A 26,113-nucleotide genomic window follows, 5' to 3' on the forward strand; every position below is an offset into this window, starting at 1 on the left:
CAAACCCAAAATAAACATTGTTGAAGAAGAGCTGAATGAAAAGATGAACTATGATTTTGGTTGGAGAAAGAAAATGTAATTTTCTTTTGGAGATAGCAGATGAGTTAGAACTAGTGAGAAGAAACCCAAAGGTTTCTAAAAGGTTGTGGGATATTTATAGAAGGATAGAAAAGGATTTACCAAACAAAAATGAGGTTGTAGTGGGAAAATCACATAAAGGACTAAAAATCTATTTGTTGGCAAGATAGGACCTTAAACCCTTTTAGGGCATTATTTTGGACTAAAAGCCCATGGAAAAACAAATTTATTGACATCTTACCAATGCCGGGAAGGGTCGCTTATAAACTACCTTTTTTAGCGACCTTAATTTTTTTTTTTCTAAATCTTTCTCTCTCATATCTCCTTTTCTGATCACCAAATCCTGCCACCACCATCATCATTTGCCTATCTCTATCACTGTGTCTCCATCTCTCTCTATCGTTTTTTTCTTTCCCATTGTATCTCTCTCGCTCTCACTGCATCTCTCTAGCTTTCTCACTTTTACTCACTGTGTCTCGATCTCTCACTCTCATTATTGTTTATTGTATCTCACACTCTCACTACCTCGCTGAGACTCACACTCCCTAAACCATAATCCCCGAAGAGGGTTGGCGAAACCGCACCGCGGTATCAGACTTCGTGGGTGGCCGACCACGAAATGTTTTGTGGTCGACCAGACATGAAACCCTCTTAGAGGTCTGGTTCTGGCAAAGGGAACACTTCCCTTCGCCAAAACTGTGTATGAGAAAGAGAGAAAAGCTGATAGAGATAAAATATGAGAGTGGGGAAGACGGAGAAAGAGAGATTGTAAGAAAGAGAGATTGTAAGAAAGAGAGAATGTAAGAGAGAGAGATATACAATAAGAGAGAAAGAGACTATAAGAGAAAGATACTATAAGAGGGGGTGACTATAAGAGAGAATGTGTGAGAGAAAGAGATAGGTTATGTGAGAGAAAAAGATAGGAGAGGATGAAGAAAAAAGAAGAGAAAAATGACGGTGGTGGTGGTGCGCGGAGTTGAAGAAGAAGGAAAAGAAAAAAATGTTTTGTTTTCCTTCAAAATTTGTTTCCTCGGAAAATCTTCTAAACCCTTTGAAATTTTCCTCCATGGAAAACATTCTTGTTTCCCTCTAAATTGAGAAAGTACTCAGGGAGATGAAGACTAAAAAAAACCGACTGATTCTTTTTAACCAAAGTCCAAAATTGTTTAGAAAGTTTTGACCAAATTTCCCTATAATAATTAATATTGTTACATTTTTATATATCATTAATCTAATGATAATGATAATGATAATAATAATAATTATTATTAATTTTATTATCTTCCTTATCGAAATGTACCTAGGATATCTTTCATATTTTCAGAAACATTCTCTCTTCAAAAGCTCTCCAAATTTACACTAAGACGTCCCGAAATGTCAATGAAACCAACTTATCTTGAAAAATTCGTAATGTCGTGTCTGAAACGAGTAACGCAGACATTATGAGACATTTGAAAGGACATTAAGTGACGTGAAGATGTCCTCCAATGTCTTGAACCACTACCACCCCCTAAGGGCAAGTCCAACGTGGGGTTCGGCTCTCAGGTTGGAGTCTCCCTAAGATCGGTTAGTTTGGTTTGAACTAGAGAGAGAAATTCTATCACTAAAAGATTGGTATCAATTGTTTTCAATAAATTTGTGGCATTGCATTCCGGTGGGACATCCAAATCCCCATAAACTTGATAAAGCCTCAAACACAGTCTTCTCTCTCTCTCTCTCTCTCTCTCTATAGGAGACGGACGCTCTAATCTAATGGCTGCTTGTCTTCTCAATAATCCTTCCTCTACTTCTCTGAAGCTACAACTTCGTCCCGACTCTTCCTCCACCACTGGTTTAAAGACTACTTCTCTTCTCCTTCTCCCCACCAGGTATCTCTCTCTCTTGCGGTTTCTAAGTTCGATTCATTTATCTCATCCCCTTTTGAAAATAAAAGGAAAACTGATCGATTTTGGGACTAAAAGTCCTTACTTTACCTGGGCAAGTGTTAGCTTACCTTGTTAAATTTCAACTACTAGATAGAATGAAGGGTTGCTTAAATTTTATGTTTCCATGTTGTTTTCATACTTAAATTGTCCAATACTTGTGTTTTCTTTACATGGGTGTTCATGAATTTCATATATATCTGATTTTAGGAGTTAATTCATACTTATACTTCTATATGAGGGGTTGATTAATTCGTTATGTAATCTAATTTGCAGAGTTAATTTGGAGAGAAATCATAATGAGGGGATTCGACATCATTCGTTTAAATGTAGACTCACCAAGGTTAAGGAATCACCTTCCTCTAACCCTTCCACATTGCTGAAGGAACCTCACAAGTATTTTGATCAAGTGATTATCACAGTTAGGTCTGGTGATGGAGGTCACGGTGCTATTATTAGTATGCCGGAACAGAAAGCACCTCCGAAAACACAACGGAAGCATGCGCATGGTCATCAAGAGAAGAAGAAAAAGAGTTTGTGTAAAAGAGATTCAGATGGATCACTTATCCTTCCGATGCGTGGGCATGGAGGTGATGTTATCATTTATGCAGACGATGGATCAGATTCTATATTGGAGTTTCATAGAAAGAGTAGGCATAATGCAAACCGTGGAGGCAATGTTGATGCCATGGGTGTTTTGACTTCTCAATTACGTGATGGATTTGCTGCACCAACGTCGCGTATTCCTGTTCCAGTAGGTCTGTACATCTAATTTCAACATCTAAAACTGATTCTCCGCTTGCCAATCTAACAGTCCAAGACTTTTTAAATGACTAAATTCTGTATTTGAAGTATCCGACTTTCCGATGTTTTGAGATGTAGTGAATAACTATTGATAGACACTAGTTGATACACTTCCATTTTTTGTTGTGGCTCATTATTTTCGATACTTTGTCAGGTACAGTTGTGAAAAGTAAGCGAGGGACGTTTCTGGCAGATCTAGCACACCCAGGTGATGAAATTCTTGTTGCTAGGGGTGGGCAAGGAGGGGTGAGCAATCCTTTCTAAGTTCTGGTTGCTTATGTGATCATTTTCACAATTACTAGTCTTCTGTTAACAACTAAAATCAAGTATCCCTGTGTGGTTGTGTGGTAACTTTATTATTGATTCCAGTTTTTTTTCATTTGCTAAGTTGATATACAAGTAGCGTTTAGTGTATCTTAGAGCAGGTCTAATCGTAGATGGCTTCGGCTGAAAATGCAAATTTCAGCTCAAGCCCCATACTCCAACCCACTTTTCTTTGGGCTGAGCTTAGGCTCGTATTGTAACCTCAACAACTCTAGGAGGATATGCACCTCAAAAAAATTTCATTACTGTCTCTAGGCATATATTTTAACCAATTTTTAGGTGAAGACTGAAAATCTACCCCGTTCCGATAGGAGTAATCGTGTATTGAGATGATAACCTCTTAATCCAATCATATGTTGGTCTGGGGTGGTCACTAAATGCATCTTAATATCTCAGCCTGTGCTGGTAGGAGCATAATTAGGCGGGTGATTTTGTATGTTTCGGTCTCTAGTCTTCATCAATATATATAGTACACGATTTCAGCTAAGTACTCCGTGTGAAAGTGAAATTTGTGGTACTTTAGGAAAGACAGGTAGTATGTTTTGAATTTTAATATGTTTTGACCGGTACGTACTGAATAACTAGAATCTTCATATTCGATTCGCTCCTTTAACCTTCGGCTAATCTACTTTAAATGATCATAAAAGGAGCTCATTTTTTCGAGAACTGGATCAACCTAAAGTAGAATAAGTTCGGATCAAGATAGTGCTATAGCTTACTTTTCGAGTTATATGACTTTTCTCTTGTTTTTCCAGGGACTTCCAAATGCTGGAAAATCAACTCTTTTGGGTGCCACTACACTTGCAAAACCTGAGATCGCCAATTACCCTTTTACTACATTAATTCCAAACCTGGGCAGCCTTGGTGGTGATCCGAGTTTGGGTGCAGGAAAGTATTCACCTGAAGCTACCTTATCTGATGTGCCTGGACTCGTAGAAGGTGCTCATCTTGGGAAGGTAATTAACCACGATTATTCTAGAAGCTTGGTTTCTATCCACGTTTATCTTGTCATTAAATTAGAGAGCTACTGATTGCAGGATCTAGGTCGCAATTTCTTGAGGCATCTGAGGAGGACCCAACTGTTGGTTCATATTGTTGATGCAGCTGTTGAGGATCCTGTGAAGGACTACAGAACTGTCAAAGAGGTATAACTTTCATGAATAAGAATGTTTTTGCTAGTCTGTTTAAGCTTTATGCTTGAATACTTAACTTTCTGTCTCTACAAAATCTGAATACTCAACTCATCTATCTATGGCTCTTCTTCCGCAGATCTTACACTCTCCTACTCCATCATCATCGTCTTATCGTTACAATCAACCTTCTTTAAACCCTAAACCTAAATCAATCTCATCATTTCTACCTTCATCTTTCCCATCCAAAACCCTAATTCCTTCTTCTCTTACTCTCCACCGCCGGAAATCAAATCTTCTTCGTTGTGCATCTTCATCTTTTCCTCATGAACACCACACATCAGGCCCGCCTCAATCCGATGACGCAATCGAACTTCCACTTTTCCCTCTTCCGCTTGTTCTTTTTCCTGGTGCTATCCTTCCTTTACAAATATTTGAATTCCGGTACCGTATGATGATGCATACTCTTCTTCAAACTGATCTCCGATTTGGCGTTATTTACTCTGATCCGGCAACTGGTACTGCCGATGTTGGATGCGTAGGAGAAGTCATTAAGCATGAACGTTTAGTTGATGATCGATTCTTCTTGATTTGTAAAGGTCAAGAACGATTTCGTGTCTCTAAATTGGTTCGAACGAAACCCTATTTAGTTGCTCAAGTAACTTGGTTAGAAGATAAACCTTCAGCTGATGGTGATGATGATTTAGATGCATTGGCAACTGAAGTTGAAACTTATATGAAAGATGTAATTAGGTTATCGAATCGACTGAATGGAAAACCAGAGAAAGAAGCTCAAGATTTGAGAAGAAATTTGTTTCCAACTCCATTTTCCTTCTTTGTTGGAAGTACATTTGAAGGTGCACCTAGAGAACAACAAGCATTATTGGAATTAGAAGAAACTGCAACTAGGTTGAAGAGAGAGAAAGAAACTTTAAGGAATACACTTAATTACTTGACTGCTGCTTCTGCTGTTAAAGATGTGTTTCCTTCTTCTTGATTGAATTTAGAGAAAGAGAAAAAATGGGAATGAGAAGTAAGAAAGAACTAGAGCAAACAGAGATTGTTGAATGGGAGAAGGAAGATGAAGATGAAGATGTAAATGATAAAAATGTATCAACCCGGATTATCAAGTACGAAAATTTATCATGTTATAATTCTGAATTATGTAATATACTTTTGCATATACTTCATTTCATCTTTGTTTTGCTTGTTCTTTTCTTAATATAGTGATGATATGCATTGTTGGTCAAAAAAAATTTATCGAATTGATGAATGATTCTCTGCAAATTGGGGAATTCTTGGTTAACAAAAACAACTGGGTAGTTTCGAAATCAAAATACTTGTTGTGGAGTTTGGGATATGTTATTGATTTTACATTGTTATTGTGTTTGAACTTTATCGTGAACTACTGAACTCATATTTTGTTGAACATCAGAGTCAAGGTACAAAATTGATCAAAGAAGATAGCATTCTAGACTTCAATCATGACCAATTTGTTATATGAATCTTATATATGAGGAACAATGACACTTGTTTTGAACTATTCAACTAACTAATAGTAGGAACTTGATATGTTATCTAAATAAGAACAATCACAGGCTCCCGATCCTGGTCGTAAATATCTAGATTTTGTATTACATATTACTAGAATACAATTGAACATCTTGAGATAGCAACTTAGCCTACTACCGATAGTACAACTTTAAATTTTAAACATTCCAAGCCTCTAATAGGCCATTCCAACTTCCAAACTTTGCAGAAGAACCTGAAACCTCCTATTGGAAACCCTTTTGACATTGTTGAATTTTGTGCACCTTGAGCTGCTTGCAAAGAAACACAACCAAATTCTATAATGAGTCTATGATAGTTTTCTAGTTGCCGTTTTTTCGATTTCGTTGTTGTTAGAATCAGAGCCGATTTTAGCTCGACCTGACTCGTCAAACTCAGATACAGAGCATGCCACTGTGATCATCTCGTTGATCTCTTCAATTTAAAGCCAAAAATCTCTCGAATCCGGTTCCGGATGAATGAGAAATTAAGTTTAAAATTTGGACGAAGTTAAGTAGGGGCTAAACTGCAAAATGAAAAAATCCATTTGAGGGGCATTGGATATGTGAGGATCCAACGACTCGTGTCCCACCTGTATTGGCAGGAGGTGGGATCTCCGTAGATCCTCAGCTAACAGCCATTTGGCTTCTCTGTGGTGTACATCTCGGTATGGATTTAACTGTGAGTGTTTCTTCCGCGTTTTTGAGCAAGATCAAACGGCCTAAAGTCCAGGCGACACCAAACTAGACCAAACGTTCAGTTTAAGTCCTCCATTTTGAAGGGTATGTCCTTGGAGCCGAAAAGGCACTTGTGTCTAGGAGCTCATATTACTTCTGAAGGTTCACCCACTTTCAGAACATTGAAGTACCATCATAACTTTGAAAAGATAGTTGTTGGAAGCCAAAGACGTACACCCTAACTGTTGGTACTGTTACAGTGATGTGAAGTGTCTTAAGAAAGATAATTTGTTGTCGCAACGACCACAATATTCTTGTTCTTATCCTCCGATTTTTTCTTTTTTTTTTTCATTTAATTCAGTTGAACTGAAAGAATGACTACTGATAAGCCACTACTCACTTAGCGTTTACTTTTTTGGGGATCAGAGAAACGAAGTATTCTACTTTCAAAATAAACCGAGACTCTTTTTAATCAAGACAAAACAAAGAGAGAGCATAATCACGTCTCCAACTAGAGAAACAACATAAGCAAAAACTAACTCATGTACTACACAAAGTGATTGTGTTATTATTATGGATTATAAGTGATTTGATAGAAGCAGTACAACTGAGAATAAGCTAACCAATACAAATGAAACTCTAATATTATTTGAAATCAAAGAACATTGTTACTTCAATACACATTGATATTTTAGGACCACCTTCATCTAAGGAATAGAACGTCCAATATTGGCAGTTCCGTTAATTAGGAGTTCACTATATCGCTTTGCGATCTGATTCTTGAGATTTTCCATGTAGTTCTTCAATGTTTCCAACTCAGTTAGACCTAATTGATCGTAATCCCACCAAAACTGATTCACACTGGTTCTCCTAGCTTGCTCAAGCTCTTCACCTCTTCTCTTCTCTGCTGCTATCTGGGTCATAATGTCAGTATACTGATTGCTCAAGTCTCTGACATTAGCCCTTCTATTGGCTTCAGTGAGTGATGCCACAGGGTTGTCGTCACGATTGGCGTTTCCAGTGAGGAAACGGTCAATGACAGAATCGACCGAAGGATGGCCAAATGAAAATGCTTTCCCAGCCAATGAGAAGAGGACTATTGCAACCTCCGCACCACATAAAATCGAAAGCTCACTGGCTTTCTTAAAAACACCAACTCGGCATTTAGAGAAAGTCACTTGACGAGATTCTTCCTTTTCTATTCTCTTTATTTCAATTCTTTGACGACCCATACTTGGCCGCCTCGGCATTGTAGACGAAAATGCTCTAGATCTATGGAGGAAAGAGAAATGAATGGAATTTTGGTGAAGTTTAAGTGTGAGGGCGAAGGTATATATAGGAGATAGTCCTCATTGATGTAGTCATTTTTGTGTCTCAATTAAGCTTTCATACAATCATTACTTGGCTCACAAATTGTGATTCTTCTAGATAAGACTGTTAATATTTACTAAAAAGATAAATCATAATTATTTAATTTTATTTAATTTCATTTCATTTCCATGTTTAAACCACTCAAGACAACGATAATGGGTGGCAACACTGGCAAACGTTTAATAAGAATTCCTAATACGTGCTCTAAGAATATATGTCAAGGTATAGAAACTTTTTTTCCTTTTTCAATTAAAAATCATGGAAGGTTGTATATTGAGGGAAGTTGACTATAATATTTACCAAAAAGATAAATTATATTTCATTTAATTTCCATGTTTAAACCACTGGAAGACAGAGATAATGGGTGGTAACACTGGCAAACGTTTAATAAGAATTCCTAGTGCGTGCTCTAACGATATATGGCAAGGAATAGAAACTTTTTTTCCTTTTCCAAATTAAAAGTCTTGGAAGGTTGTATATTAAGGGAAGTTTGACTTTTGACTTACTAAAAATAAAAATAAAAATAAATTATAATTTATTTTTGTCTTTAAGACACATGGCCCAGTATTTAATTTGAAAATTCACTTTGTATACAGATGATTCATGAATGGCGAGAGGTGTGAAGAAATGAGAGTACTTTTCGGGGTTCAAAGACTGTCAAAAATTGGTCGATTTCAGTTGATCAATTTACCTTCTAAGGAAAAATAACTTTGAGTCAAATTTGTTGCTTTTCTTTTTGTTTCCCCCAACTCGACAACTTTTTTTTTTCATTTTCATGTTTAAACTACTGCAAGATAGAGATAGTGGGTGACAACATTGGCAAATGTTTAATAAAAATTCCTAGTATGTGCTATAAGAATATATGTCAAGGAATAAAAAAAATTTCCTATCTTCAATTAAAATTCTTAGGAAGGTTATATAGCGAGGGAAGTTGACCTTTTTTCTTGTCGAAGGGAGCGAAGTTGACTTTTGAGTTACTAAAAATAGAATAATGTATGACTTATTTTTGTCTTTCAGATACATGGCTCATTATTTAATTTGAAAATTCACTTTGTATACAGATGGTTCATGAGTGGCCAGATGTGTGGAGAAATGAGAATGTTTTTTGGGGTCTAAAGATTTTGTCAAAAATTAGTCGATTTCAGTTGACCAATTTATTTTCTAATTGTTATGAGAAATAACTTTGAGTGAAATTTGTTGGTTTTTCTTTTTGTTCTCTCAACTCCACCTTCTTTTTATCTTTACTCCGGTGATGGTCGCCGACAAACAACTATTGCCGACGACCTTTTAATTTTTTTTCCTGAATCCTTCTTCTCCGCCTACCACTTTCGACCATAATCACCACAATTATTTCTCTCTTCCTCCCTCTTCCTCTTCTCCTTCCTATCTCTTTTCTCCTCCCCTTCTCCTCCCACTTATTCTTTCTCTAGCTTTTCCGACGAAGGGGAAGATTCCCAAACCAGACCGATTTTGGAATCCTTCCAAAACTGGGTTGGTTTGGGGGATTCCCCCAACCAACTTTCTGGTGTAGGGCGATTTCCTCCAAACTAAATCGGTTTTCGGACGAAGTGAGGATTATATAAAGAGAAGACGAGAGAGGGAGAAGAAGGATAAATGGAGAGATTGTAGTTTTATTGGAAGGAGAGAAGAAGAAAAAAAAAAGGAGAAAAATGGCGGTGGTGGTGGCAATGAGTGATGCCATGTTTGGCACGCCGGCATGGAATGTGGTTCCTGGCAATCGTATTCCCATAACACGATTCTGGAGAATCAGATTATTTTAGTTTGACGTTTGGTATGACCACGAATAGGAATTCGATTCCTAACTTGGTGTTTGGTTCGTATAGGAATAGGAATGTAAACTTTTATTAAAAAAACTTGTTATATCTTTTTTACTTTTACTACATAAATTATAGGTAAACTTTGTTATATATTTTAATAAATATTATCTATTAAAAGTTGTAGATATGAGACAGTAACGCGATACACCAGTTTAAGTAGTTATTAAAGATTTATTTTTATAATAAATAAAGGTTTCAACTTAAAAAAATTCTTTCAAAACGTTCTGAGATTTGAATGAACAAAGAACGAGAGAAGGGAAAAACTAGAGATGGGGGAGAGGGAGAATTTTTTTTTGCATTCGAGCAAGAAAGAGAGAGAAATAGTTGCCATGGTGATGGCTGAAACCTTAAATCTTTGATTTTTTTTTCAGTTGTGATATTATTTGAATGACGATTTTATATCAGTCATTATAATATTTTCTTAAACATAATTTTATCCATAAATATTAAAACAAATCATTCCCGGAAATGGTAATCACAAACCCACCCTCCTCCCTGTGTTTGCTATTATCCCATTTAGGAGAATCTCATTCTTCCCATTCCTGGAAGAATAGGATTCTCCTTGCATTCCCACGAGCCAAACAGTAATTAAGATTATGATCTCTAGGAATCATATTGCATTCCCGCGAGCCAAACAGTAATTAGGATTGTGATTCCCAGGAATCATATCCCATTCCCACGTGATCCTGGCGCGCCAACCGTAGCTTGAGTTTCTTCTTAATCTATGGGGTGCATGGGCCTAGATTTATCGGAATCTTTTCTATGACAATAGTTCATTTTATTATACGTTTTTCCCGAGGACTGCGACTTGAAAATTTATCCACCATCGTCGATCACCGACGAGGATGTGAGAAGCATTGATGAATTTCCAGAATATGACACAATATGGATTGACATCTTCTTGCAACCACGTGGTATGTCTTTGATCGTCAATTCCTACTTATATTTTATAGTATGGTCCACCTCTACAATCGAAGGTCATAAACTCGAGGATCGTTGTTTACATTTAGGTAAAAAGAAAAAAATCCATATAATTTATTGTGTACATAGGTTATAGGTCTTGAAGGGGTCTTGTTATAGGCTTGAAAAATCTTGCCATGACTTTTAGTCATCAGAATATGTAAGCGCCCTCACGGAATACAAATCCGTTGTAGTCTAGTTGGTCAGGATACTCGGCTCTCACCCGAGAGACCCGGGTTCAAGTCCCGGCAACGGAATTTTCATTTTTTTTCATCTCCCTAAAAATGTGTTTTTTTTTTTTTTTTTTTTCTGTTCACTGTTGTTGATAAAGCTGAAAAGCAGTTTTTTTTATCTCTCCAGCAAGAGGAGACACACTATAATCTAATGGCTGCTTCTTGTCTTCTCAATAACCCTTCCTCTACTTTTCAACTTCGTCCCGACTCTTCCACCACCACCACCACTGGCTTAAAGACTACTTCTCTTCTCCTTCTCCCTACCAGGTCCTCTCTCTCTCTCTCTCTCTCTCTAAGTTCTCTTTCATTTCTTTCTCATTTTTAAGATGCTCCAAGTTTAATATCTGGAAAACCCAAATCCCATAAGTTCTATTCATTTATCTCATCCCCTTTTCTAAATAAAAGGAAAATTAATTGACTTTGCTGGTCATTTTTGGGCTAAAAGTTCTTACTTTACCTGGGAAAGTGTCATCTTACCTTGTTAAATTTTCAAATAATAGAATGAATTGCTTAAATTTTATGTTTCCATGTTGTTTTCATACTTGAATTCTGCAATACTTTATGTTTTCTTTACATGGGTATTCATGAATTTGATTATATATACAATTTTCAGAGTTAATTCTTACTTAAAATGTCCAATACTTATATTCTCTCTGTATGGGGGGTTGATTATTTCGATATGTATCTAATTTGCAGAGTTAAGTTGGATAGAAATCATAATGAGCGAGTTCGGTATCCGTCAATTAAATGCAGACTCACCAAGGTTAAGGAATCACCTTCCTCTAACCTTTCCACATTGCTAAAGGAACCTCACAAGTATTTTGATCAAGTGATTATCACAGTTAGATCCGGTGATGGAGGTCACGGTGCTATTCTTAGTATGCCGGAACAGAAAGCACCTCCGAAAACACAACGGAAGTATGCTCATGGTAATCAAGAGAAGAAGAAAAAGAGTTTGTATAAAAGGGATTCAGATGGATCACTTATCCTTCCGATGGGTGGGCATGGAGGTGATGTTATCATTTATGCAGACGAGGGATTAGATTCTCTGTTGGAGTTTCATAGAAAGAGTAGGCATAATGCAAAGCGTGGAGGCAATGTTGATGCCATGGGTGTTTTGACTTCTCAGTTACGTGATGGATTTGCTTCACCGACGTTGCGTATTCCTGTTCCAGTAGGTCTGTACATCTAATTTCACTATCTTAAACTGATTCTCCGCTTGCATAATATCTAGTCTTTTTTGTGTCTTTGCAAAAAAGGTTATAGTATTAGACTCATTTATTCTATGCCATACTAACAGGTAATGTTATCAATCCAAGACTTTTGAAATGACTAAATTCTGTATTTTAATTTTGAGCATCCGACTTTCCGATGTTTAGAGATGTAGTAAATACACTGCTGTTTCCCGTTGTGGCTCATAATTTTCGATACTTTGGCAGGTACAGTTGTGAAACGTAAGCGAGGGACCTTTCTGGCAGATCTAGCACAACCAGGTGATGAAATTCTTGTAGCTAGGGGTGGGCAAGGAGGGGTGAGCAATCCTTTCCAAGTTCTGGTTGCTTATGTGATAATTTTCACTCTAACTTGTTATTTTTCTGTTCTCAACTAAAATCCAGTGTCCTTGTGTGCCAACTTTATTACTGACTTTCAGTTTTTTTTTTCATTTGCTTAGTTGATATTTGGGTAGTGTTTATTATGTCCTTATTTCTAAGCGTGTTCCTTAGTTGGTTTGTCCGGATGTGGCAGATTAGCTTGTTAGAGATGCCTGAGCATAGAAGAAGAAAGACGATGTCTTTAACCACTAATGTCATGAGGGATGACAGTGACAAGGTAAGATCACCAAGTTTACTAATATGAGAAATTTACTTATTCAAGCCATGAAATGCAGTTGAAACTCATCAGATAAATTTAAACCATTTGGTGATAACTAGTTAAAGAAAACGATATTTAGCATTTTGTTTATTATAAACTTGAAGTGCTCAAACTTAGGTCATGATGTGATGAGGATGAAATTCTACTTAAGCATTTCATGGTGAAATACATTTTCCTACTCAAGAACATTTGCTCTTGTATAACTAGTTTGGAATTGTTAAAAGTATTAGCTGTTTATGTTCTGCTTATAGTCTTCCATAAGAAACAATACTAGTCACCTACAATTAATATTGAACATGGTACGATGAATTGCATCAGAAGGTTTCATTTCGTGGTTTGTCAACTATATTTTTGGAAGGTAAAGTTAATGTCCGTGAATGCTCATTATGTTGCAGGTTTTAGTGCTTGGTCAGCCTGGGGAGGAGGTTAGTTTGGAGTTAATATTACGAGTAGTGGCTGATGTTGGTTTAGTGGTAAGTGTTCATCTGTCCACTGGTTGTAATGTCTGAGTCTTCCTCATATTAATTTTCTTCAATTTCTTTCGGCTGAAAAACTACTGCTGTAGCTGATGATAATGATAAAATTTTACAGATACCAACTTGTTGGAAAATAAAAGAGACCGGACCTAAAATCCAGGAGGATATGCACCTCAAGATTTTCCATTATTGTCTAGGCACACATAAGAACCATTTTTAAGGTCAAAACTGAAAATTTACCCCGTTCCAACAGGAGTAATCATGTATTGAGATGATAACCTCTTAATCAAATCATGTGCTGGTCTTGGGTGGTCAATAGATGCACCTTAGCGTCTGGGCATGTGCTGGTAGGAGCACAATTAGGCGGGTGGTTTTGTATACTTCGGGCTCTAGTCCATACACATATAGTATACGATTTCGTCTTAGTACTCCAAGTGAAACTGCAATTTGTGGCGCTTTAGGAAAGATATGGTAGTATGGTTTTTGAATTTTAATATGTTTTGACCGGTATGAACTGAATAACTAGAATTTTCATTTTTTAATTACTCTTTTACCCTTCGCCTCTTCAACTTTAAATGATAATAAAATGTGCACATTTTTTCGAGAACTAGATCAACCTCAAGTGGTATAAGCTTGGATCGACATAATTATATAGCTTCCTTTTCAAGTTATACGAATTTCACTTGTTTTTCCAAGGGACTTCCAAATGCTGGAAAGTCAACTCTTTTGGGTGCTATTACACTTGCAAAACCGGAGATCGCCAATTACCCTTTTACTACATTAATTCCAAACCTTGGCCGCCTTGGTGGTGATCCGAGTTTGGGTGCAGGGAAGTATTCATCCGAAGCTACCTTAGCTGATCTGCCTGGACTAATTGAAGGTGCTCATCTGGGGAAGGTAATTAACGACGATTATCCTAGTAGCTTGGTTTCTATCAACATTTATCTTGTCATTAAATTAGAGAGCTACTGGTTGCAGGGACTAGGTCGCAATTTCTTGAGGCATCTGAGGAGGACCCAACTGTTGGTTCATATTGTTGATGCAGCTGCTGAGGATCCTGTGAAGGACTACAGAACTGTCAAAGAGGTACAACTTTCATCAATCAGAATGTTCTTTTGTAGTCAATTTATGCTTTATGCTTGAATTGTGTGATTCTCCTGCGGGTATGATGTTCTTAATTAGATATGCTCTTATTATGTTGCAGGAATTGCGAATGTACAATCCTGAATATCTTGAAAGACCATTTGTCGTGGTGTTAAATAAGATTGATCTTCCTGAGGTATTTTAACTAGTTTCTTTTGGTACTCGTGTTCGTGGTTTAACAAAAGCATTTTCTCTTTCTGAAGATGCCTGTTTTATTTATCTGTTTCACCTTTTAATTTGTATTATTTTGTGAAAGTTGAAGCCTCATTTGGTTGATATGAACGTCAGGCAAAAGAACGGTTGCCATCTTTGCTTCAAGAAATTTCCACAATTGGATGTGACGAGGTAGTTGCTAGTCTAGAATCAGAGAATATATCACAACCAATTCAAAGTGATAATGCAAATATCCCTTCTACGAGGCCTGTGAGCAGAGAAAGGAAGGAGAAACAAATCGAAGACTATCCACCCCCACTTTCTGTTGTCGGTGTTAGCGTTCTGTAAGGCCCTTGTCGTTCTATTTAATATTCTTCTCCTTACTTTAAAGACTTCCAAATTCGAGTCTTTCTTGCTTTACCACTTGGAACCTCCATTTTATGTTCATTGCGCTGGAAAACATACATACCACATGTTCTTAGTGATAACAACTGCTCATTGCGAAGAATTGTCTCTCTTGGTTTTCTACAGGAAAGGTATAAATGTCGATGAGATGCTGAAGGAGATAAGGGCAGGCTTAAGGATATGCCAAGGTTCAGAAAAAGCATTGGAGTTAAGAACCTAACTCAGTTTGAAATACCATACTGCAAATACCCACCTTATATAGGTGCCTAAGGCTAAAAGCATGGAGAGGAGCGTCGTCTCGGTTTGGTGCGCAAATAGCTAATGAAGGAACTTGCGGATGCAAGAACTGGCGCAAATGCTTCTATGTTTTAACTCGGTTTTGGGTGAACCCATATATGATGTTAGCATATTGAGGGAACTTGTAAAGTGAACTTGTCAAGTAAACTTGTTAAGTGAACTTGTTCTTCTCAGATGGTTAGAGTTTACTTGGTTCTGTAACAAACGAGATTCATAAGACATGCTTTATAGATTTTGTTGTATTCATGCATTTATTAACCCAGAAACATTCATAAACTCTATTCAACTGGCTTTAAAAATTAAAACAAACTAAAGGAACTCGGGAAAGTAACCCAATTCTTAGAACAAGCGGCATACCGTATAAGGTGTAGTACAACTGTTTGAACCGAACAAGCTTAAGTGGGTCTTTAGCCCTGTAGCTAAATCATTCAAATAGACACAGAGTTAACACAATATGTCACCACTGACTCCATCAGTAAATACAGCAAAAAAGTACAAGTCATTTGGAAAAAATATCAAAACAAAAATTGGGTAGGAAAGATAATAACTAATTTAGAACTAAATCCGGCTAGAGGCTAGTTGTCCTTTTCAGTTTGTTGGTGTCTATACGCATCAGAGACAATTGGATGCTTCCAAGTTGTGAGAAACTCTCGTCTGTCTGCTGAAAATCGATGAAGAAAATGCATGTTTGGAGTGAACTTGCAACTTTTGTGTTTCTTCAATGTAATATATATGAATATTGTACGTCTTCTTTTTAGCTTCTCTTTGTGATTTGGCCTAACTAGTCTTTGCTCGTTTCCACACGATGACAGTTCCATCGGAATCTGATGAAGCTAACAAGTTTTCTCCATGGTTCCAAGCAACCCCAATGACTGGAGAACTATGACCCTGCAAATATTGAAGTGTGCATCACCGTTGTCATTCACAGTTTCACATGTTATTAGACAAATGATTTTTGAGAGAGAGGGAGTGTTTGTGTGAGAAGCAAACCTGTAACTTGTTTACGCACGTATGCTTTGGTCGAGTCAAGTCATAGAAGTAAACATTGGAGTCCTCACTTCCAGCAACTTCAAATTCCACAAATCAGGCGAAAGTAAATAGAAGAGGAAAATTTAATAGCTCTTGTAAGACAAGGATTCTTGTCAAATCAGAGTTCGATAATATGTAAGTACAATTCTTGAGTTGACGCGGGATAGTAAGTTCAAAAAGAAGATAAGAGTTTGTTGAACGGTTAGGTTACAGTAAAATGAAGTGAAATTAGGTTTCTTGAAAAATCCAACTAGAACAAAAATACGAAATCTACTACAGAAAAATTCAGGTAGGGATAAAAACAAAGGTAAACTGGAAATGTAGATGATAGTGTACTTACCTATAAATTCTCCTTTTTCAAGAGAAAGTAGAGGACAGAACGAAGCCCGTATACTGTGTACCCGAGGAGCCAACTTTAGAGAACAACGGAGAGTCAGGTAGCCTTGAACCTCCAAAGCGACACTACAAGTGAAAGAAAACTCAGTTTTCAGGGAAAATAGTTATTCCATCAGAAGTAATTTAGGAACAGTGTCAACTAATTGCAGGTGTAAACCTGAAGAAAGATAGACTTCCATCTTGAGTACATGTTAATAGCACGGGGCCTCTTGCCAACAGAGAAAAGGTACGATATTGTACAGTTGTAACAGGAGATTTGAGTTTAACGTTACTTCGGTTGCGATGAGATTTGGATAATGCCCCTGTACGGGATTCCATACTTACAGCGTATATGCACCCCTGTGGTTTCAACTAAAATTAATCTGTGTATATTAAGTTTTCACCAAATAAATAAAAGTTAAGATGAATAATCGGCTAACCTGAGAATCACCACAAAAAATAATCTGACCAGTACGATCATGGTCCATAGCTGTGACCTCACTCTGAAACATTGTCTTATCTATGATCCTCCCAGTGCTGAAATTTATCACCTGGAATGTACTTATTTAGTAACAGAAGTTTCGAATTTGTAGTGTCCAAAATACTGTTTGAGTTCCTCACTGAATGATCCACTCAAGATTATGAAGGGAAAAAAAACTTGAAAAGGTCACACAAGCAAATGTGGAAAAAAGATCCAGTGAGAACTGTTGAAATCTAGAAAAATATTTAATTATCATGACAAATGACAAGCACAAGGTAATAATTACCGTGATTTCTCTATTGCCGTTGCCAACTGAAAGGAAGTTGTTATTGACCTGCAGCACTAGAGCATCAGTATAACTGTAGAACACGGCAACAAATAATACTAGTCATTACTCCTAAAAGATATCAATGTTGCTCTGTAGTTTGTACTCACTGGGTGAAAACGGATGCATAATTGTGAGGTGACTCCGTATATTACTCGAATGCAGTTTCCTTTTGATATCTCCCAGATTCTTACAGTTTTATCCATTGACGATGAAGCAATATACTGATTGTTGGATGAAAAGTCAAAATCTGTAAACAAGATTAAATATTTGGGCGTAAATAGATTGAACTACACTATTTTATTTGGTAATACACTTAGGTGTAAATAGATAGAACTACACTATTTTATTTGGTAATACAATAAACTCATACCATTTATCAGTATAAGTCTAAGGAAATACAATCTCAAGATATAGTTGTGCTAAAAAAGAGGTTTAGAGTATAAATGGAGTATTCACTTGGTCAAACCTGTGACATCTTTCGAATGACCACTCAAATGCTTGATAATAGATGGCGACTGAGAGACACTACATACTGTCAAGGATCCATCTGAAGCACCATATGCAAGAATATCCGAACTCATGTGTCCAAACTTCAAAACCGTAACTGAAAACAAGAACCTATTATGTTGCTTTGACTTTAAAGAAAGAAAGCACAATAGAAGAAAATGGATCATGGCAGTGCCGGAGAACCACTTTTGCGACCAATAAGAAATTAAAGAATTACCTGATGCTTTGCAATTGTCAAAGATACAATGCATCCCAACAAAAGAATATGCATGTTCAACCTTACGAAGCAGCTGATCATTATCACTTATACTTGAGCTGAAACTTGTACGATGGCTATGAGCTAAATTGAGGCCTCTAAGATCCTACAAGAATAGAAATTTAGATGTACTTCCTCAATCTTGTACCTTATCTACAAAAAGGACCGTAAAGAATGAGCAATGTAGATAAAAAATTCAAAATTAGGCGGTATATTCATAGAAGTTCATTGAGTGTGGGGCAAACCATCTTTCAGGGGTCACATCTATGGGAGTTTAGACTCCAATACCAGAGGTCCACAAGGTTGTAACAATCCAACCGTCTCAAAAACCCGAGCTAAACATTGCAACGCACATAAATTCAGGAAACTACGTTATCTCTATGGATATGTTTTAAGTCTCCAGGTTGCCTTGAAGTGTTCCTACTTGGAACTGCGAGGATCGAAAGCTACAGCTCCAAACGGCTCGATGTGGTATCTAGAAAAGTGGAAATCATCTTTTAACTAGTTTCAAGTGGAAAGACTACCAATTCTCTGAAGTATAGAGGAGATTGATGAGGGAAGAGAAATAGGAAACTAGATAACTACACGTATAGATTTGAGGATTGTCATAGCTACAAATATGATACATATTTTGTTCTTGTGATCCTATATCCAGTACCATGACACTTCCTTTTGATGGGCTTCACAAAAGCAATTAAACAAGGCAATAAGAAACAACGTTTCCAGTAGCAAAAATGTGAAAAAATGTACATAACATGGATATCATACGTACCCTGCTAGAACCGAAGCTGTCCCCGTCAAACCAAATAGAGAGTGGACTTGGTGAGGAAACCCATCGACCACTGATGCATCAACCAGTAAATTACCCTGATGTCAGAATTGTGTGAACATAAATTTACAGAGCACAGAAGACAACAAAGTGAAGACCACATTAATAGTAGTAATATTTAGAAATCTTAGAGAAGCTCGGAATGTGCATTGCAGTATTGGATTTAAGAGAAGTAATCATCTACAGATATTTTAAAATCTCCAAAGATTAGCAGGACGGTCTGCGTAGATCTAAAGCCTCTCTGAGAAGATTGATGTCTTTAAATAGCAGAATTATTTAAAAACATTTGAATTGTGGTCCTTTCCTTTTTCATTTTGAGAAGTTAGATTTTTTATGTTAATTTAAGTATTATAACTTTTTAAGCCATAATGCACACTAACTAGAGCTGTAAAGAAACATCATATACAAAAAATAGTAACCTAGGTTAAGAAAGATAGCCGCAGTCCCGTATACCAATATACAGTTTTACCAACCTCTGGCCAGGTGTACTTGGCCCACTTGGTATATGCAAACTTTCCCAATTCCTTGGTCTGCTAATGTAATTGCGATAAGCGACGTAACCTCTTCCATTGCATTTCCAATCCTTCAATATAAAAGTAGAGAGGTAAGCTATTATAGGAAAACTAATTATACCCATATTCCATATATGAGCTCTACAGAATTCTCTACCTATTCAATAAGTGCAAGTAAATGATGCATAAAATACGAATATACGACTTTTAGAATCCCAATAAGGTACAGCTCATTGAAGCTTAGAGGGGATATAATACAGTGCGACCTGGTTGATACTCAGAGTTGATTTGTAATCAACCTTAGGGAAGATGCTATTGTATCGGACTTCTAAGTAGATGGCAGGTGGGTTCTACGTCTTCGATTCAGGTTTGCTATGGGCTCTATTTAGGAGGGGCCTCAAGATAATCATTTAGGAGCTTGGTTAGGATGTTTAAGTTTCACAGCCTTCATCTAATCACATTTGGACTGAGGGAGATGGCCAGGTCTTTAGAAATGATAAGAATTTAGAGCCTGTTATCGGCGACGTTTGCATTAAGGCAATGGATAGGAAACAGAAGTTCAAGAACACGCCCAAAGCAAGACTGATTCTAGAAAGATGGACTCTATAATTACCATTACTGATGGTGGTGGCAACTGGCAAATCAAACTCCATACCTAAACCAAAGTAAAAGCTCCAAAAATCACAGACAACTAAAAACATACAGAGAAAAGAGTATACCTTTCGGCGATCAACACCAGATGTAATCTTCTTGTATAAAAGTAATCGTCGAATTCCAATGTAATTAGGATCTGAATCGGCACTCGGAGGCTGAAGCAAACAACTTATGAACTCTGGATCTACAGCTGCTGGCTTCTCCTCCTCCACCGCTTCCTTCGAAGACGAAACCCTGTTCTCTACTACTGTATCGTCGTCATCCATGGTTGATGATCTCTCCAATACTCTTAATCAGTGTCTCATTTCATGAATTATATGTAAAATTCCGTATCGGTTCAGAGATGAGATGATCGAACTGTTTGCTTTTTATGATAATGGGAGTAGATTTGAAAGTAAAATTAGGTCTTTCGATCATTCAACAAATGTATATTAGTTTCGATCACAAGAATATGCACTGACTCTGAGATCTCTCCTTCAACCTACTTCTCTGTTCTTCTCTTGATAACTGCAGGCTTGCAGCCAAATAAGTCCCATCTGAGATAGTGATTGGTTTTCTCTTTTCACATTCAGATGCTAAATCTGACTCGGGGTCTGTATTGACTCGAGTCAGATTATAAGTTGACTTCTCGACACGAAACCTCTGGCGGGTAAGAGAACATATCTGTGAGCCACGCACCAATATGTTGTGAAAATTTATTGTTGAATTTCTCGCTGATTGGTTGGTAAACCATGTTGGCTTGTTGATCTTGACCTTAGCTACTGCTTATTTTTTTAATTTTCTGATACCATCTACGTCATCATCTTTTTTTTCTAATTTTCCGATACCATCTACGTTATCGCTTCTCAAGTATCCTAACCATCTACGCCGTCGCTCTCAAGTACCTAAACCACTAAACTACATCTTAACTTATGCTACTGTCTCAAATGATATCATTATTGCGAAAATAATATACAGTATTCAAGTACAGGGTCGAACCTGGGGTGCAAACGGGCAAAGCGTCGCTTCCGGCCCCAGCCAAAAGGCCTCATATGAAGTCTAGATTGAAAGACTTAAGGGGACCCCATTTATTTTATCTCTATAAATAAATTACCAAAGATAACAAGAAGGTTACTTTAGCTCAATTGGACATAATCACATTAGAGAGGCTAAACAACCTAAGTTTGATCACAAGCATAAGCATTAAAAAAAAAAAACAGATTTTTTATTACTTTAGTTGATACTTCTAACACCACCACAATTACTAAACCTCTTCTACCGTACCTACATTACCACCACCCTTACTAAACTTCAACACCACAACTACCACTGTTAAATTGTATTTTTCTGAAATTACTTTAGTTGACACTTCTACTACTGTCGCGATTACTAAACCTCCACGTTGTACCTCCACTACCAACACCACGATTACTAAACCTCTACCATTGTACCTCTAGCATTACTAAACTTCAACACCGCAACCACTATAAATACTAAACTTCCACCACCACAACCACTATAAATACTAAACTTCCACCACCACAACCACCATCAAACCACAACCAGCATTATCGCCCTAAGCACAAAAAAAAGAAGGTGAAAATTTCTTTCGGCTATTTTGTCAAAGAACCACCTTCTAATACTTTCTTTTTTTCGGTTTAAAAAAAAAGGAAACTGAACATGATACTGACTCGTCGAGTTCCTCGTTGAACCACTTCATCGGGAGATCGACCAAGGACTGACAAGGGCTTTCCCCAAACCCCAATCAATTTCCTCTTAACTCTATCTGATCGTTCGATTCGGATTACAAGTTATGAACACAAGTTTTATGTTTAAACCTCACATTATGTGCAAGAAAATGTAGAAAGTTTCGGTATACAATTTTTTTTTTTTCTTGTGAAACGCGTCTAGGCCCAAATTTTTAAAACTCGCTTCGTGCCTTTGAAATCTCAAGGATGCCCATGTTTTTCGAGTTATTTTGTGAAAGAGGCAAACATAAGTACCGAGTGATGAGTTTGGGATATGAAAATGTCTTCTTTTTTTTAACTTTGGGGCAAGAACTAACTTTGAGTAACTTTATCATCAAAAAAATAACGATGCCTAATAGCCCTTCACGTTACTAGACTATTGCGTTAGTTCAAAACGTGAGATGCCCCAAACACTAATTTTAAAGTTCAAATGTTCCTAACACAAATTTTGTAATTTTAGAGAAATATTCAAAATAAAAATAAAATAACCTATTTACATCCATTAACTATATTCACATAAACCTCCACACTCGCATAAATTTATAAACCTCGAATACGAAGCTACAAATTTCACAAAATTTGGCTGCATGCATGCATTCATCCGCTCATTCACAAAAATTGATAAAAAAAATTAATACATCCATAAATATTTATTTGTTCGTAAATATCAAAGTATCTTAATGTTAAAAAATATTTTCTATTATATTCAAGTAGCTTAGTGTTGTTTTAGAACATCAATAGATGTTAAATTCACGAAGATGAATTGGAGAGAATAACGTATTGTATCAGTATAGTCCAAGTTTTGGGTGGGAAAATCTTAGATGAACAACACCACTATCTCTCTCTATCTTCTTATTGTCTCGACAAAATAAGGAAGTCTTCCCTTCTTAGTAACCCGCATGGAGAGTTTGATTTCAAGTCAAAGCCTTTTCCTCCGCCTCAACAGAGAAAGTGAGAGAGTCATGTAGTAACCTTTAGAATTTTAGGTTTAGACCATTTTCCTTCGTCTTAGACAAAGGAGGGTTCCGACAAAGGAAATTCTCTTTTCGCAAAAATAGTGAGTGAGAGAGGGGGGAGAGAAATAGAAAGGAGAAATAGGGGGGGGGGGGGGGGGGGGCAGAGAAATGGTGGTGGTCAGCAGAGTATGCATGTTTATGTAAATATATTGTATGTAATTATATTTTATTTTGAATATTTCTCAAAAAAGATTGTAACAATAGTATTAGTCAAAAAAAAAAAAAAATAATAATAATAATAAAAAAATTGTTGTTTGACCTCGTTACTTTTTAGATGATAAAGTTAGTCAAAGTTGGTCCACGTTCCGAACTCAAAAAAAAGATTACTCGGTATTTATGTCTGTGTCTTGCACAAAATAACTCTTATTTTAATTGCGGTCTACCCCTTAATCGGCAGACAAGCACGGACACAAGCGCCCGTGCGGCCGTGCCCATAGTTCCTGGTTAAAGCGCCTCGTTTTCAGTGGCAACTTCATCTCCACTTCCAAGATGACCCAGAGGCAGGCCCCAATATCCGAATTATAACTACAAATTGTGAGATGAGGGTTGAACTTTGAAGGAGAGAATATAGGAAGGAATATTCTAGTTTTTTTGGCGTTTCAAATTAAATAGAACTCTGGAATATACCTAATATATTAGTTAGATATAGTTAAATCACATCGAATCAATCTTAAACCAAACAAACTTCCAAACCTTATAAATACCTCAGATCAAACAAATCCAAAAACAAAAGTAATGGCTTCTCATTACGTGAGTTTACTAATTGTTTCAATCTTGATATTAAGTATTTTTCACTTCTCTAATGGAGGTCTAACTAGTTCTTATATACGATCGAGCACGTACTCGACCGATATTCCATTAAGTGTTCTTTCTCCTCCTCAAGGATTTAATGCACCCGAACAAGTAATTATTTTCGATTCCATATTCATTCTTAATTTAACCCATTAGAAAATCTTTGTTATTTGAGATTTTTAAGATTTTAATGTTTTTGTTCTGTTTTTTTTTAACAAGGTTCATATAACACAAGGAGATTATGTTGGTAAAGCTATGATTATATCATGGGTGACTCCATTAAAGCCAGGAGATAGATTTGTTAGATATTGGAAGGCTGATGATCCTAAAGATATTCGTCGTGTACATGGTTCTGTAAAAAAGTATCGATTCGTTGACTATACCTCTGGTTATATTCATCATGCCACCATTGATAATTTAGAGGTTGGTAAAATTTTAATGTTTTATGTTATTCGATTTTGAATTAAAAAAAAATGTAATATTTATCGAACTTGTTATAATTCGACGTTTATTGTGTGTAGTATGATACCAAATACTTTTACGAGGTTGGTGGTGCTCCGGTTGCCCGGCAATTCTACTTTACAACTCCTCCCGCAGTCGGACCCGATGTTCCTTGTACCTTTGGTATCATAGGTTTGTACTTTGAATCACATTGTTCCTTTTTTTTCAGTTTGAGATTAGTGGTGGTCTTTTTTGTTTTTCAAACAGATATTTAATTGGACGTAAAGACGGTCCAGTTTGAATGAATGTGTCAGATTTAGACGAGTCAGATTCAGACAGACAATTAGGAAAACAAAAACCAGATTAAGAAGTGATAAATTTTGATTATCTAATAATGGGTATACTTGGATTTTTGTGAATAATATTGCAGGGGATTTAGGACAGACTTATGACTCAAATCAGACATTAGAGCATTACAATTCCAACACCAAAGGGCAGGCAGTGTTGTATGTAGGTGATCTTTCTTATGCAGATCATTACAAAAACCATGACAATAACAGATGGGATTCTTGGGCTAGATTGGTTGAGAAAAACGTCGCGTATCAGCCATGGATCTGGACTGCTGGAAATCACGAACTCGACTACCTACCTGATAATGTAAGTTCATTGATTCATAATGCATATAAAAGTGTTTGTTTGAAATATTTAACTTTGTATATAATCTAATGTTGTTTATATGGTATTGTATAGGGTGAACCTATTCCATTTAAGCCATTTATGCATCGATATCATACCCCGTATAAGGCATCGAAGAGTACTTCACCACTTTGGTATTCTGTTAAGCGAGCATCGGCTCACATCATTGTACTTTCTTCGTACTCAGCATACGGTATTGATACATACACTTATTCTTGACCCATGACTTGTATTTATAAGTATATTTTTTGTTTCAAGATTCACTAAACAATGTTGTTTTATTTGGAACTTAGGAAAATATACTCCTCAATATGAATGGCTTCAAAAGGAATTGACAAAGGTAAACAGAGAAGAAACACCGTGGTTGATTGTTCTTGTTCATAGTCCTTGGTATAACAGTGTGAATTATCATTACATGGAAGGAGAAACTATGAGAGTTCAGTTTGAATCATGGTTTGTTCAAAATAAAGTGGATCTTGTCTTGGCTGGTCATGTTCATGCTTATGAACGATCTGTAAGTATAAGAATGAACATCTATATCTAGTTTATAGTTCTACATGTATAGGAGTATCTAATCGATGTTTTCTCTCAAAAATTTGTAGCATCGAATATCGAACATAGCATACAACATCACAGACGGTCGTTGTAAACCTGTAATGGACCCATCTGCACCAATGTACATAAATCTTGGTGATGGAGGAAACATCGAAGGCCTTGCTAATAGGTAATATTCGATACATTACCTGTATATAGAATACCCGACTATTTGGGTAACTTGGGTGTTCTTATATATCTTTGAATTGTTACGATTTTGCAGTTTCGTAAACCCACAACCGGACTACTCAGCTTTTAGAGAATCAAGTTTCGGGCACGGGATGCTTGAGATCAAGAACAGGACTCATGCACACTACTCGTGGCATCGTAATCAGGACAGTGAACCTGTCGTGGGCGATTCATTGTGGGTACACAATAGATACTTCTACCCATATGAGGAAACCAGTGTCTAAACCCATTTCTAGGTCGATCTTTAGAGTATAATATTAGTTTTTATTTCATTCGTTTTATGCTATGATCAATCCTCTTTCGGTCTTTAGGGTATAATATTAGTTTTTATTTCATTTGTTTTATGTTATGATCAAAGTACTTTTCTTCTATTTGGTGTGTTAAAGACAAGAAAAAAAGAATTAGATTATATATTGTGAATGGAATCAAGTGGGTTTTGTTTGTTAATTTGATTAA

General features: G+C 36.6%; 4 protein-coding genes, 1 non-coding gene and 1 pseudogene across 8 annotated transcripts; 4 read left to right on the forward strand and 2 right to left on the reverse strand.

The window, feature by feature from the left end:
• Nucleotides 1-1,590: 1,590 nt before the first annotated feature.
• LOC147533530 (uncharacterized) lies at nt 1,591-5,457 on the forward strand. Of its 2 annotated transcripts, none has more exons than XM_086646880.1 (6): nt 1,591-1,946; nt 2,277-2,758; nt 2,959-3,050; nt 3,884-4,084; nt 4,166-4,273; nt 4,398-5,457. In XM_086646880.1, the coding sequence occupies exons 1-6, from the start codon at nt 1,831-1,833 to the stop codon at nt 5,253-5,255; spliced, it is 1,857 nt and encodes a 618-aa protein (XP_086503006.1). In that variant the 5' UTR covers nt 1,591-1,830; the 3' UTR covers nt 5,256-5,457. The 2 variants fall into 2 exon arrangements, with proteins under 2 accessions (XP_086503006.1, XP_086503007.1); XM_086646881.1 differs by having other exon boundaries at nt 1,619-1,946; nt 2,965-3,050.
• A 1,733-nt stretch (nt 5,458-7,190) lies between these two features.
• Nucleotides 7,191-7,721, reverse strand: LOC147533531 (agamous-like MADS-box protein AGL62 pseudogene; annotated as a pseudogene).
• A 3,115-nt stretch (nt 7,722-10,836) lies between these two features.
• TRNAE-CUC (transfer RNA glutamic acid (anticodon CUC)) lies at nt 10,837-10,909 on the forward strand. Its single transcript has one exon. It is a non-coding gene; the product is annotated as a tRNA-Glu (tRNA).
• On the forward strand, nt 10,878-15,510 carry LOC147533533 (putative GTP-binding protein OBGC2). 2 transcript variants are annotated; one of them, XM_086645721.1, is made up of 10 exons: nt 10,878-11,152; nt 11,582-12,063; nt 12,331-12,416; nt 12,632-12,715; nt 13,153-13,230; nt 13,930-14,130; nt 14,212-14,319; nt 14,438-14,512; nt 14,665-14,873; nt 15,061-15,510. In XM_086645721.1, exons 1-10 carry the CDS (start codon nt 11,037-11,039, stop codon nt 15,152-15,154), a joined length of 1,533 nt encoding a protein of 510 aa, XP_086501847.1. In that variant the 5' UTR covers nt 10,878-11,036; the 3' UTR covers nt 15,155-15,510. The 2 variants fall into 2 exon arrangements, with proteins under 2 accessions (XP_086501847.1, XP_086501846.1); XM_086645720.1 differs by having other exon boundaries at nt 10,887-11,152; nt 12,325-12,416.
• A 42-nt stretch (nt 15,511-15,552) lies between these two features.
• LOC147533534 (Transducin/WD40 repeat-like superfamily protein) lies at nt 15,553-20,924 on the reverse strand. Of its 2 annotated transcripts, XM_086645724.1 has the most exons (12): nt 20,268-20,924; nt 19,510-19,619; nt 18,980-19,049; nt 18,169-18,313; nt 17,911-18,048; nt 17,552-17,691; nt 17,403-17,450; nt 17,076-17,186; nt 16,814-16,995; nt 16,601-16,722; nt 16,222-16,298; nt 15,553-16,119 (listed from the first exon to the last, which is right to left on the reverse strand). In XM_086645724.1, exons 1-12 carry the CDS (start codon nt 20,466-20,468, stop codon nt 16,009-16,011), a joined length of 1,455 nt encoding a protein of 484 aa, XP_086501850.1. In that variant the 5' UTR covers nt 20,469-20,924; the 3' UTR covers nt 15,553-16,008. The 2 variants fall into 2 exon arrangements, with proteins under 2 accessions (XP_086501850.1, XP_086501849.1); XM_086645723.1 differs by lacking the exons at nt 15,553-16,119; nt 16,222-16,298 and having other exon boundaries at nt 16,310-16,722; nt 20,268-20,832.
• A 2,578-nt stretch (nt 20,925-23,502) lies between these two features.
• LOC147533535 (purple acid phosphatase 6-like) lies at nt 23,503-26,104 on the forward strand. Its single transcript, XM_086645716.1, has 8 exons — nt 23,503-23,848; nt 23,957-24,160; nt 24,259-24,370; nt 24,609-24,835; nt 24,929-25,067; nt 25,168-25,388; nt 25,477-25,598; nt 25,692-26,104. Exons 1-8 carry the CDS (start codon nt 23,681-23,683, stop codon nt 25,879-25,881), a joined length of 1,383 nt encoding a protein of 460 aa, XP_086501842.1. The 5' UTR covers nt 23,503-23,680; the 3' UTR covers nt 25,882-26,104.
• Nucleotides 26,105-26,113: the final 9 nt, after the last annotated feature.

The sequence above is a fragment of the Eschscholzia californica genome, unplaced genomic scaffold (assembly GCF_041429995.1).
Source record: "Eschscholzia californica isolate CP2 unplaced genomic scaffold, dmEscCali1.0.p SCAF_6, whole genome shotgun sequence".
In the NCBI taxonomy this organism is placed as follows: domain Eukaryota; kingdom Viridiplantae; phylum Streptophyta; class Magnoliopsida; order Ranunculales; family Papaveraceae; genus Eschscholzia; species Eschscholzia californica.

Bases quoted from the DNA above. Each gene is read 5' to 3' on its own strand.
- LOC147533530 (XM_086646880.1), top strand. From the start codon at position 1,831: ATGGCTGCTTGTCTTCTCAATAATCCTTCCTCTACTTCTCTGAAGCTA. The intron at 4,085-4,165 runs GTAATTAACCAC...TACTGATTGCAG, and splicing joins AAGGTGCTCATCTTGGGAAG to GATCTAGGTCGCAATTTCTT. The intron at 4,274-4,397 runs GTATAACTTTCA...CTTCTTCCGCAG, and splicing joins ACTACAGAACTGTCAAAGAG to ATCTTACACTCTCCTACTCC.
- LOC147533533 (XM_086645720.1), top strand. From the start codon at position 11,037: ATGGCTGCTTCTTGTCTTCTCAATAACCCTTCCTCTACTTTTCAACTT. The intron at 11,153-11,581 runs GTCCTCTCTCTC...TCTAATTTGCAG, and splicing joins CTTCTCCTTCTCCCTACCAG to AGTTAAGTTGGATAGAAATC. The intron at 12,417-12,631 runs GTGAGCAATCCT...CGGATGTGGCAG, and splicing joins CTAGGGGTGGGCAAGGAGGG to ATTAGCTTGTTAGAGATGCC.
- LOC147533534 (XM_086645723.1), bottom strand. From the start codon at position 20,468: ATGGATGACGACGATACAGTAGTAGAGAACAGGGTTTCGTCTTCGAAG. The intron at 18,314-18,979 runs GTACGTATGATA...CTATTCTTGTAG, and splicing joins ACAGCTTCGGTTCTAGCAGG to GATCTTAGAGGCCTCAATTT. The intron at 17,451-17,551 runs GTGAGTACAAAC...CTAGTGCTGCAG, and splicing joins TATGCATCCGTTTTCACCCA to GTCAATAACAACTTCCTTTC.
- LOC147533535 (XM_086645716.1), top strand. From the start codon at position 23,681: ATGGCTTCTCATTACGTGAGTTTACTAATTGTTTCAATCTTGATATTA. The intron at 25,068-25,167 runs GTATTGATACAT...TTTGGAACTTAG, and splicing joins TTCTTCGTACTCAGCATACG to GAAAATATACTCCTCAATAT. The intron at 25,389-25,476 runs GTAAGTATAAGA...AAAAATTTGTAG, and splicing joins TTCATGCTTATGAACGATCT to CATCGAATATCGAACATAGC.